This window comes from Macaca mulatta, chromosome 5 (assembly GCF_049350105.2).
Source record: "Macaca mulatta isolate MMU2019108-1 chromosome 5, T2T-MMU8v2.0, whole genome shotgun sequence".
Taxonomy (NCBI): Eukaryota; Metazoa; Chordata; class Mammalia; order Primates; family Cercopithecidae; genus Macaca; species Macaca mulatta.
Genome location: NC_133410.1, coordinates 38,141,177 through 38,154,067, shown reverse-complemented (window position 1 = coordinate 38,154,067; position 12,891 = coordinate 38,141,177). Strand labels below are relative to the sequence as shown.

The 12,891-nt window shown below is 42.8% G+C and overlaps 1 protein-coding gene across 3 annotated transcripts in view; it reads right to left on the bottom strand.

The window, feature by feature from the left end:
- Positions 1–12,891, bottom strand: part of FAM114A1 (family with sequence similarity 114 member A1) — a 78,135-nt gene that overhangs the window by 7,932 nt on the left and 57,312 nt on the right. For all 3 annotated transcript variants that reach the window (XM_015138202.3, XM_028848392.2, XM_028848393.2), the window contains 4 exons: positions 9,296–9,387; positions 6,852–7,013; positions 5,644–5,783; positions 2,054–2,126 (listed from right to left, as the gene is read on the bottom strand). In XM_015138202.3, the coding sequence (XP_014993688.3) occupies positions 2,054–2,126; positions 5,644–5,783; positions 6,852–7,013; positions 9,296–9,387 (467 nt within the window). The remainder of the gene's footprint in view (positions 1–2,053; positions 2,127–5,643; positions 5,784–6,851; positions 7,014–9,295; positions 9,388–12,891) is intronic.

Genomic DNA, 12,891 nt, shown 5'->3' with positions numbered 1-12,891 from the left:
GCATGAGAATCGCTTGTACTTGGGAGGCAGAGGCTGCAGTGAGCTGAGATTGCGCCACTGCACTCCAGCCTGGATGACAGAGCAAGACACAGTTTCAAAAAACAAAAAAAGAGTGTGCATGAGCTCTGGGGCTGGGTCCCCACAGCGGTTCATTTCCCCCACTGCCTTTCATAAAGCCTCCTTTCTGTCTAAATTTTTTGGAACATGTTTCTGTTGCTTCCTGGTATGGTTTGAATTGTATCCCCTGCAAAAAGACATATTGAAGTCCTAACCCTCAGCACCTCAGACTGTGACCTTGTTTGGAGATAGGGTTGTTGCTGGTGTGGTAAGTTAGGATGAGGTCATACTGGTTATGCTCTAACCCAATAGGCCTGGTGTCCTTATAAGCAGAGTTAAATCTGGACACAGACACGCATGGAGGGAAGGTGATGTGGAGACACAGGGAGAAAGCAGCCATGTCAAGACACACAGAGAGAGACTGGAGTTTTGCAACCACAAGTCAAGGAACACCTGGGGCTACCAGAAGCTGGAATAAGCAAGGAAGAATCCTAGAGGCTCTGGAGAGATCAAGACCCCGAAACCACCTTGCTTTCAGACGTCTAGCCTTCAGAACTATGAGAAAATAACCCAGTTTATGGTACTTTGTCATAGCAGCCCTAGGAAACTAATATACTTGAAACCAAAAAAAAAAAAACAACCTAATTAGAATAGGAAGTAAAACTGCTGTTTCTCATGGAGAACATCATTAGACTTTGCATCCACAGTTTTAAAGGGGAAAAACAGGAAGGTGAAAGGGAATATTTTCCACTTTTCTCTAGGCTCACTAAGGTGAAGCTATATAACATGACTGATTGCCAAAGAAAACAACCAGAGGCCACACCCCCAAGTGAATGCTGAGCCTTTCAGACTTGTTACCCTGAGAATAGAAACACTTGAGCCAATCAGTAACATTTTTTTTCTTTTGGTCAAAGTCAAGTGCTACAATGAAGCAAAGAAAACTCTTATCTCGGCTGGGTGTGGTGGCTCATGTCTGTAATCCCGCACTTTGGGAGGCCGAGGCAGGTGAATCACTAGGTCAGGAGTTTAAGACCAGCCTGGCCAACATGGTGAAACCCCATCTCTACTAAAAATACAAAAATTAGCTGGGTGTGGTGGCATGTGCCTGTAATCCCAGCTACTCAGAAGGCTGAGGCAGGAGAATCGCTTCAGCCCAGGAGGTGGAGGCTGCAGCAAGCCAAGATTGTGCCACTGCACTCCAGCCTGGGCAACAGGATGAGACAGAAATAGAAAAAAAGAATACTCTTATCTTGCATGGTTTATAAAGTAGGCTCTGAGGCCAACAGTGAATGAGAATATTCAAAATTAATCATTTTAACAGAGATTCTGAATTACATATATCACAGATATTAAGTAATAAAAGGAACCTTTCATCTGACACTTTAAAAAAAAAAAAACAGGCTGGGCGTGGTGGCTCATGCCTATAATCCCAGCACTTTGCCAGGCCGAGGCAGGTGGATCATGAGGTCAGGAGATCGAGACCATCCTGGCTAACACGGTGAAACCCCGTCTCTACTAAAAATACAAAAGAATTAGCTGGGCGCCTGTAGTCCCAGCTACTTGGGAGGCTGAGGCAGGAGAATGGCATGAGGACGGGAGGCGGAGCTTGCAGCGAGGGGAGATCACACCACTGTATGCCAGCCTGGGCAACAGCGAAACTCCGTCTCCAAACACACACACACATACACACACACACACACACCCCAAAACAAACAAACAAACAAAGAAAATGGGTTCATAGAGGTTTGAAAACTCACTCACCCAACATCTTGTATGTCTGAAATGGCAGATTCAAGACTGGAACCCAGTCAGGAGAGTCCTAAGCTGTCTGTCCTTAGAGAAGCTGCTCTTGGCCTGACTTTAGCTTACATCATGGCACAGCTTCGGTTTTATGGAGCTACTAAAGAAGGCGCTGCAACTCCACATTTCCTCACAGCCCCTCACAGACAGACTTCCCTTAAAAAAGGTGAAAAAAAAATCAAGACTGTAATCTTACCCCAGCAGTGGTTAAAGAAGTGGTAAACTTCTTTGATAAGGAGGCCACTTCATTGCACATCGCAGTAGTTAATCTGAAAGAAGAAAAAAAAAATGAGGCTTGGATGTTTTCAATAAGGTAAAATAATTTAACTGTCATGACCATTTCTGATACTAATTCATCATGACATTTAAAAGAATGCCACACACGCTTCAAGATGTTCTACAGAAATGTGCAGTCAGACGGTTTTCCTTAATCATCTTCCATGATTCGCAATCACAGTTTAATCTAATCCCGGTTTTCTTTCCATGCTTAATTAAAGAATAATCATCCAACTCATTTGACCTCTTTTAGAATGAAAACCATGTGCAGGAAAATACCAGGCTTGAGCTCCACATGTGTAGAGGTACACACGCTTGCCAGATGGCTGGTTTCCAGCTTTTTGGTCATTTCAAAATAATCAGGAACATTCACTGAGGCACTATGTTAAACACTTTTGTGTGCCTGATCATATTTAATCCTCAGAGTGACCTTATGGCTTATATTATTATTTCCATTTTATATAGATGGAAAATTGGACATTTAAGAAATAGGTGGTTAGACACAGTGGCTCATGCCTGTAATCTCAGCACTTTGGGAGGCCGAGGTGGGTGGATCACTGGAGGTCAGGAGTTCAAGACCAGTCTGACCAACATGGTGAAACCCTGTCTGTACTAAAAATACAAAAAAGTTAGCTGGGCATGGTGGCAGGTGCCTGTAATCTCAGCTACTTGGGAGGCTGAGGCAGGAGAATCACTTGAAGCCAGGAGGTAGAGGTTGCAGTGAGCCAAGATCGCACCATTGCACTCCAGACTGGGCAACAAGAGCAAAACTCTGTGAAAGAAGGAAAGAAAGAAAGAAAGAAAGAAAGAAAGAAAGAAAGAAAGAAAGAAAGAAAGAAAGAAAGAAAGAAAGAGAAAGAAGGGAGAGAGGGAGGGACGGAGGGAAGGAAGGAAGGAAGGAAGGAAGGAAGGAAAGAAAGAAAGTTAGGTAACCTGCTTAGGACATGCAGGAGAGGAGGGATTCAAACTCAGGTGACTCTGGATACTTTGATTATATTTTGATTATATGATTCAGAATAAAGATCCTGTAGAATATGTTTTTAATACTGATACCAAAATTCTGAATTTATGCTAGGCACTCCACTTCTAGAACTTTATCCCAAGAAAATAATGCAAGATACACACAAATATTTAATGAAAACAACATTTATCCTAACACTATGGATAATGACAAAAATGGACAACAATCTAATTACGTAATAATGTAGGTAATGTCTGATAGTTTTCTATCAGTTAGTGCATACAGCTCTCTTGAATAGTGATTAAAATGCTATGGGAAGAAAAATAACCCCAAGTTAAGAATCTTACATGTTAAAAGATCTAGTAAAGTCAGTAGAGGTAAGTTTTGCTTTGATAAAAGAGGCCTTATCTAATATATACAGATTTTTATGAGCTATATCCACCCACCCATCCATCCATCCATCCATCCATCCATCCATCCATCCACCTACCCACCCATCTATCCAAAACTTGTCTGCAGAAAGGGTCAAGAGTAAAGCCAGGAGATATCCCAGAGCCATTCAGTCTATGTTCTTGGGCAGGTGGGTGGGGAGGCACTTATTGTACAGACAAGTCAGAGACTGGGTGCAGCTTGGTGAGGTCAGGACAATCAGGGTTGGGAATCAGAAAGGAGTGAAGAGTAAGGTCATTTTCCATACCTAGGGGCTTCTGAACTTTGGCCCTCTTCTTTCCAATTAGTACTGCAAAGATAAACCAGTACCTACAGATTGTCCTCAGCATTTTCAACTTCTCTGACTTTGTTCTTTCCTCTTCCTTCTAAATGTTTAGGCAAGTGCATATTCTTTCTAGGAATATTAAGGTGCAGATTATGTGGTTCTCATAATAACTTCGATTTTTATATTCTTAGATATGGAAATCTAGACTAGATGACAGATCTTTACAAGTGAGGAAAAATGCCGCCAGTACAAAGACACTAATGCTGACTTTTTGGAAGATCTTTCCACTATAAACTTACTCCCCAACCTACAATACCAAAGCGGTAATAAGCAAAGACTAGTTAGCTAGCAAACTGAGTGTGCTGAGACCTGTGTGTGTCCATCCCTGAATATTTTCAGGGGCTCTATTTTGGCTCCTGTGTCTGTCTAATAACATGAGGGTACTTAGGCCTACGTTAATTTTCCATATCACAGTATACAGTCATGTGCATAAAAGGTAAAGGCTTATTTTTCAGCTCCATACCAACTATTTTCATGAATACTCCATATCAACTATTTTCATGTATATTCACTAGATTGCATATTCACATGTGTTACGTATATATATATATTTGTATTTTACTTAATAAACTAATGACAATAGCTATTATTTATTGAAGAACATGATACAGGACAACACATATGTGCACACATACCACCCAAAAGTGAACTGGTTAATATTAGCGACCATCATCACCAGAGTTCGGAACATGGAGAGCTGGTATAAGTCCCCAGGATCAGTGGAGTATATTTGCCTATTTTGTGACTCTAGCTAGAAGTTACATTAAAGTGTCCTTTCTCTATTCATATATATGTTGGAAAAGTAATTACCCTCAAAAGGTTTTACTTCTAAGACTCTGATCTATTAAATAAGCACTTTCATGCCTCTGAATGATTTAGTGTGTTTTCCCTTAAATCTCTTCATAAATAATTCCTAGGATGGCTAGTTAAGTCTTCTTCTTCTTGCTAACATAATGCATTTGTTAAATAAATCCTTATTTCCGGCTGGGCATGGTGGCTCATGCCTGTAATCCCAGCACTTTGGGAAGCTGAGGCGGGCAGATCATGAGGTCAAGAGATGGAGACCATCCTGGCCAACATGGTGAAAACCCATCTCTACTAAAAATACAAAAATGAGCTGGGTGTGGTGGTGTGCGCCTGGAATCCCAGCTACTCAGGAGGCTGAGGCAGAAGATCGCTTGAACCTGGGATGCTGAGGTTGCAGAGAGTTGAGATTGTGGCACTGCACTCCAACCTGGTGACAGAGCAAGACTCTGTCTCAAAAAAAAAAAAAAAAAAAAAAAAAAAGAAATCCTTATTTCTTAAGATGACCATAGAACAATGGAATTGGTTCACTTGAAATTTGAATATTTGGTCAGGTATGGTTGCTCATGCCTGTAATCATAGAACTTTAGGAGGCTGAGCCAGGAAGATTGCTTGAGCTCAGGAGTTCGAGACCAGCCTGGGCAACACGGCTAGGCTTTGTCTCTGTAATTAATTAAAAAATTAGCTGGATGTGGTGGTGTGCACCTGTGGTCCCAATTCCTGGGAAGGCTGAGGCGGGAGGGTGGCGTGAGCCCAAGAGTTTGGGGCTGCAGTGAATCATGATCATGCCATTGCACTCCAGCCTGGGTGATAGAGCAAGATCCCATCTCAACAAAACAAAAAACAAAAGCAAACAAAAAGAAATCTGAACCTTTTAGTGGCTTAGAGGGTGTGGGTGTGTATGTGTGTTTCTGAACGGTACCTATATATAGAACTGGGAAAATAATAATTTAAAGTAACATTTATTTACTTTATTAGAACTTTTGCTTGGTCCTGAGCTGGTTTTTCCTCTTCTTGTCCATGAAGAATTAATTCTGCTACTTTATGAAGCTGCTCAATACAGCGCGCTGTTACCTCTGCCAGACTTTCAATGGACAACATGTATACTTCCTGAAATAGATAAACACAAGGAAGAAATTTTTTACTGAGCAGATGCTTTTTTTAAAAAAATGCTGTGACATTAGAAGTGATATAATTCTTTCAAAAATACCACAAACATAACATGAAATTGTTAACCTGAAGACTACGAGCATATCTAAGACTTTAAGTGTAATGCTGCCAGAAAATGGAGGTGCCGTCAGGGCCCCCAGGGATGTGGCAAGTCTGTTCACAGCTGCATCCCCAGGGCTTACAGCAATGCTGGGTACAAAACAGGCAGGTGCTAAAGACGGTGTGTGGAAGGCTGGCTGAATGAACAGAGCTCAATGGATATTTTTCTTTACAGTGATCTAATCACTGCAACCTCTACCTCCCGGGTTTAAGTGATTCTGATAACTCACTCTCCCAAGTAGCTGAGAGTAGAGGCACACACCACCATGTCCTGCTAATTATTTTTAGTATTTTGTATATTTAGTACAGACGGGGTTTCACCATGTTGTCCAGGCTGGTCTTGAACTCCTGACCTCAGGTGATCCACCTGCCTTGGCCTCTCAAAGTGCTGGGATTACAGGCTCGAGTGACCGCACTCAGCCAAAAAGTTACTTTCTTCAAAATTAAAACTCAATGTAAGATGAAGTTACTACAAACTCCTTTATTGAACATAGGCAGGAAATAAATTATGCACACATAAATTTATTAAATTACAGAATAAAAGCTATGGCAATGAATTTTTTTAAAGGCTTCAATTACCTCATTAGTTACAGGGCATAAAGACATTTTATAGTAACACATTTGCATATAAGATGAAATTCTACTCTAAAGATAAATCAACTATGTTCCTAAAGATTTTTGTCCCTTTAAATTATAATTGTAAAGCTATGGAGAAAAGTGACAAAATCTGTGTTAAACCATGAATTATCTTGGCATAGAGAAATTTCAGTGTTTATTGCATTCCTACTTATATTTCTACAATATGGAACAAATGAAAAAGAAATGGCCTCTCTTCAATTAAAATTAAGCTGCTAATAAAATGAACACACTCTTATTACCTTGTAGGTAGACACTCTAGAATAAATTTACCTCTATGGTCTTAGTTCTCTTTTCCTCCTTTTTGTCTTCTTGAGGGTCTTGAGGTTTCTCTTCCTTTTCTTTCTTCTTTGTTTCCTCCTCGGACTCTTTTGCCACATCTACTGACACCACGGTCTGATCCTCTTCCACCCAGTCATGAGCCTTCTTCATGGCCTGCAAAGGTCCCCAACCAAACAACCCTTTTATGGTGCAAATATGGAACCTAAGTCATTCCAACCCCAAGACAAGAATCAAGTGTCTCTAAGCCTTCAGGAATGGATCTCCGTATGTTTGGAGGATGACGGGGCAATTTCTCAACCCCCTAAAAAGATAACCTTGTTGTTGCTTTCTGGCAAATATAAAGTAGAAAAAAGGGACAGAACAGAAAGTATGGAAAGAACAATGCAGGCCTGAGGACTCTTTAAAAAGCATTTAAAAATGATATTCAGATAAGAATAAAAATGACAGTCACATTGAAAAATCTATAGTATATTTTTCACTTTTCATGACCATCTATAAAAGAATAATAGTACTTTTAAAAATATATGTTAGAAAGGCTCTGCGTTTCTTGATTCATGACAGGTCTTCCACCCTCAAGGGGGAGAAGAGAAGGGCTGCTGGAAAGGTCTGGTGCTGCTCTGTGTCTAATTTCACACGAGTGCAGTTTACGCACTCTGTGCCCTACAAAATCATGGTTCAATTAATCAGAAACTTCCTCCCCTACCTGTTATTCCCTGAATTTAGAACGAAAGGGCAGACTCACTCCAATTTTATCATTATAGTTTAAGCTGTTTGCTTAAGTAAAAGTTGTTTTGGGGCTTAGACTAAACCTACTTCCCACCTTAAATCTTACACACCAAAGTTAAAAATATCAGAGTGTTGAATGGTAAGTTAACAGCAAGAAGATCTGGGGAGAGAAAACCCAACAAAACTGGCCTTAGTGTGTCCCCTATTAGAGACAAAGACTTAAACCTAAGCAAATAAGCCAGTGGAATCTCAGAGCCACCACATGCCCCCTCTGAGCGGTGGCAGGTGCTGCACGGAGATGAATGAGGCAATTTCCCACTGTGTTCAAGTCACTGACCTGTCAGAATCAGTGACCCCATCAGAGATAAAGAAATTACTCATCTCACCTCCTCATTCTGCCCTTTTCCTCACCCACCCGGATAAGCGAGTACCTATGTAAACCACTGCTTGCTAAAAAGAAGAAAGAAAGAGCGAGAGAGAATGGAAAAACATCACGTGGTTTTAAGTAATTAATGATCATGGCCTCTAAAGAAACTTCACAGCAAGACCTTGTACTGACTTGCAAAACACACCATGGTATTGTTAGAGGAACCCAGATTGTTAAAGCTGGAATGGTCTTAGACATGACGAAGCCCCTGTGCTCCAGGTGGAGGAACTATGGGGTTCACCTGGCTGAGGTGCCTCTCTCTACTGAATTCTGGCATGTTTCTTTACAGGGGTCAGGGGTGAAATTTGAAAAAGCCTCTTGGTGATTCTGCACCCTTTCCCCCTCCCCTAATCGGATGATAACTACTGCTCCGATATAACATTCTATTTTGCCATGAAAAGGTAAGTGACTTCTTCAAGGTCACAAGGTAGTTACTAGTAAAATTACAACTAAAATGCAGATCTCATGGCACAGTCTAGCATGTTCTCCACCACCACATTCCATTATGTTGCCTCCTCAAATATTTTCATTTTTCCCCCTTTTTTTTTTTTTTTGAGACAGAGTCTTGCTCTGTCGCCCAGGCTGGAGTGTAGTGGCCGGATCTCAGCTCACTGCAAGCTCCGCCTCCCGGGTCTACGTCATTCTCCTGCCTCAGCCTCCCGAGTAGCTGGGACTACAGGAGCCCGCCACCTCGCCCAGCTAGTGTTTTGTATTTTTTAGTAGAGACGGGGTTTCACCATGTTAGCCAGGATGGTCTCGATCTCCTGACCTCGTGATCGCCCGTCTCGGCCTCCCAAAGTGCTGGGATTACAGGCTTTTCCCCTTTTTTTAAATTTGAGATGGAGTCTCACTCTATCATCTAGGCTGGAGTGCTGTGGCACAATCTCAGCTCACCGCAACCTCGGCCTCCTGGGTTCATGCAATTCTCTTGCCTCAGTCTTCCGAGTAGCTGGGATTACAGGTGTGTGTCACCACACCCAGCTAATTTTTGTATTTTAGTAGAGACGGGGTTTCACCACGTTGACCAGGCTGGTCTCAAACTCCTGACCTCAGGTGATCCACCCACCTCGGCCTCCCAAAGTGCTGGGATTACAGGCATGAGCCACCGCGCCCATCCCCTCCTCAAATCTGAGTTACAGACCTCAAACTCCTCTCCCGGCACTATGCCTTATAAGATTTGGGGGTTTTCCATTTCAGATGCATCTCTGGAACTTTACAACAGAGACTCTTCCCTGCATTTTTTTTTTTTTTAACCAGAAACTATAAATCAGACAGTGCTGACCTTATTGAGTTTGTCAGGTGTGGCCGCCACATGTAATTCAAAGAGAAGTTCTGTAAGCATGTGAGCAAATTCTTCTCCCTTTTCTTCTAAGCCTAGAAATAGAACACGACGGAAGAAGCGTGATTTATTTTTCATCCTTCAGGATGTGGCAGCTCCCCCAAAGTTACAATCTGCAGTTGGGGTAGACTAAGTGGAGGTTGTAGCAGCCTGCCCGCCAGCCGCTGGGCAAAGATGAATGTCTTCCATTCATGAGCACGGCAGTGAGGCAGCAGATGCATCCAGGTGCAGGGCCGCTGAAGTCTTGTTGCTTGGCAGCTACTGCAGGGACACCCCCAGGCCAACCCAAAGGCAACAAGAGGGCAAGGAGGGACCTCCCCTGTCTTGTTCACAGCTACAGGTGGTCAGCAGCTATTTGCTGAAAGAAGGACTGGATGAACAAAGGCATGACCTTTCTCAGGCCTAAGGGACCTGGGACAACATCATATTTATGACTTTGATATTGTTATGCTTAGCACTGCGACCCTAATGATATCCAGGTGCCCTTTTATGTTCACAGAGCCACAGTACTAAACAAGCTGAATTAGTCTCAACCATTTCTCCGGAGAAATTTCCCAAGGTTCCCTAGGATACCTGGCTGGTCCTACAATATTTCTTAACGATCTGTCTTCCTTTCACCCTGGAAGCTACTGAGGGACAGAGACAGTATTTCTTCCACTCACTCTTGAATCCAGAGCATCTAACACAATACCTCACGTACAACAGGCGCTAAAATGAGTATTTACAGAATAATTTATTAATACAGTGCCTAATATATAATATGATATATTACTATATATAACAGATAGTATACATATTAAAATATCATATATCATAAAATAAAAAAATTAGGATCATTGTGGGCAATAAAGAGATTGTTAAAGGTTACAATCTTACTTTTCTCTTTTGAAGTATCTGCAAGGCCATGCCATTTTTAACGTTTCTGAAAGGTGCCAAAGAATTGATTCCACATGGGTTTATTACCACTTTGGGGGAGAATAAAAGAATCATTTATCTCACCTGACTACATGCTCTCAGACCTCTCTAAGAAGAAAATACTGTGGCGTATGCCAGTGTGGGAAGGCAGAGCCTTGAGGGGAGACTAAGCCATTTGAGAAACACTGCATCCAGCCCTCGTCTGGAGATGCTATTTTCTGTTTTATGGACAAAATCGTTAATCTGCAGCCCATGAAGATAGCCTGGCGTAGCTTGTAGGTATTTATTCAAAACATTTGGCTTAGATTTGTTTATTATTACCTATAACTCATACATTCTCATGAGGGAAACAGATAATCAGATACGGGAACTCATGTAACTCACACATATAACTCATATATTCTCATGAGGGAAACAGATAATCAAAACAGATAAGCAGACCAGGCACGGTGGTTCACACCTGTAATCCCAGCACTTTGGGAGGCCGAGGTGGGTGGATCATGAGGTCAGGAGTTTGAGACCAGCCAGGCCAAGATGGTGAAACCCCATCTCTACTCAAAATACAAAAATTAGCTGGGCACAGTGGCGGGTGCCTCTAATCCCAGCTACTCAGGATGCTGAAGCAGGAGAACTGCCGGGAGGTGGAGGTTGCAGTGAGCTGAGATCGCGCCACTGCACTCTAGTCGGGTGAAAGAGCAAGACTCCATCCCAAAAAACAGAACAAAAAAAACAGATAAGTAAAACATTGATGTCAAGGGATAAGTTTTATGGAGAAGTATAAACAGGGCTAGGTGGGGTTTAGGAGTTTTAAATAGGAGGTGCTGTGGTCTGAATGTCCCTGTCCCCTCCAAATTCATATTTTGAAACCTAATACCAATGTGATAATAATAAGAGGTGAGGCTTCAGGGGTGTGATTAGATCATGAAATGGGGAGCCCCCATGAACGGGATTAGTGCCCTAACAAAAGAGGCCCCAGGGAGCTAGCTGATCCCTTCCACCATGTAAGGACAAGCTAGAAGGCACCATCTGTGAACCAGAGATCAGGAGCCCTCATTAGACACAGAATCTGCCAGCAATTTGAGCTTCGATTTTACAGTCTCCAAAACTGTGAGAAATAGATTTCTGTTGTTTATAAGCCACACAGTCTATGGTATTTTGATATAGCAGCCTGGAGGAACTAAGACAGGAGGGAAGCTAACAAAGGTGACATTTGAGTGATGTGCTAGAGGAGGAGAGCAATGAGCCAGCCACAAGATGTCAGGGGAAGAGTCTTCCAGCAGCAGTGCAGCAAGAGTAGAGTCCAAGAGGGTGTGTGCCTGGTTCGTCCACAGGAGCGGCAAGGGTGTCAGCGTGGCTGCAGCTAAGTGAGGGGGGTGTGTGCAGGCAGGAGGAAGAGACGGCTGTCTTTGCTCATGATGAAGCCACAACAAGCAAACCATTTTAACCCAAAGGGGTAAGTGCTCTAAGGGGACTTTTGCAGCATATAATCCAGTTTTCAGAGGGGTGTGAAGCAGGGTTCCTGGAGGAGGTGATGCCTGAACAGAGCTTTCAAGAATGAGAATGTATTAATCACACAAAGGGAGAGTTGGAGGGCTAGACAGTCTCAGAGACAGAGAGACAGAGACAGAGATAGAGATAGAGAGGGCCAGGCACAGTGGCTCACACCTGTAATCCCAGCATGTTAGGAGGCCGATGTAGTTGGATCACTTGAGGTCAGGAGATGGAGACCAGCCTGGCCAACATGGTGAAACCCCATCTCTACTAAAAGTACAAAAATTTGCCAGGCATGTTGGCACGTGCCTGTAATCCCAGCTACTTGGGAGGCTGAGGCAGGATAATCGCTTGAACCCAGGAGGGTGGAGGTTGCAGTGAGCTGAGATTGCACCACTGTACTCCAGCCTGGGCAACAGAATGAGACTCTATCTTGAAAAAAAAAGGAGGGGGAGAGAGAGACAGAGCTAGAGAGCTAGATTGATTCCATCAGAAGCTGATATTCTCTCTGCTGGGCAGAGGTCTTGGTCTAGTCTTCCCCAGGGAGGGACAGTGAGAGGGGCTGGGCACACCTGGGCAGCATCGACAAGGTCTCCTTCCCAAACTGCCTGCCCCCCACCCTGTATGAGGCAGTGCTGCAGAGCACAGAGAGTCCTGGGCTGGGATTTGGAAGGCATAGGTCCTACCCAGCTCCTGCATCTGCTGGTTCTGTGGCCTGGGGCCAGTCACAGAGCTTCCTCAGCTTCCACTGCCTCCTCTGAAAACTGAGGACAATAAAACCCACCCATCTCCTCTTTACAGCTGTTATAAGGACCAAATACTACAACAAACGTGAAAGTGTTTCGTAAACACGAAGTTTTATGTAAACAAATAATTATGTGCTACGCTGATACAAACATAGGGAGATTAAAAATATTTGGGAGGAATCAACACTAAATTAAGATACAAGCACTTTGCAGAGCTCCAGCTTTTAAAGGTGTATTAATTCTGTAAAACATACACCAACAACTTTTAGAAGCGATTTTAGAAAAAAAAAATCATAGAGAAAAATGGAGGTTGATAAAAACAGATGATAATAAATGTTGCAACAAACAATACCTATTACTACAATTCTTGGTCTGTATACATGGCTG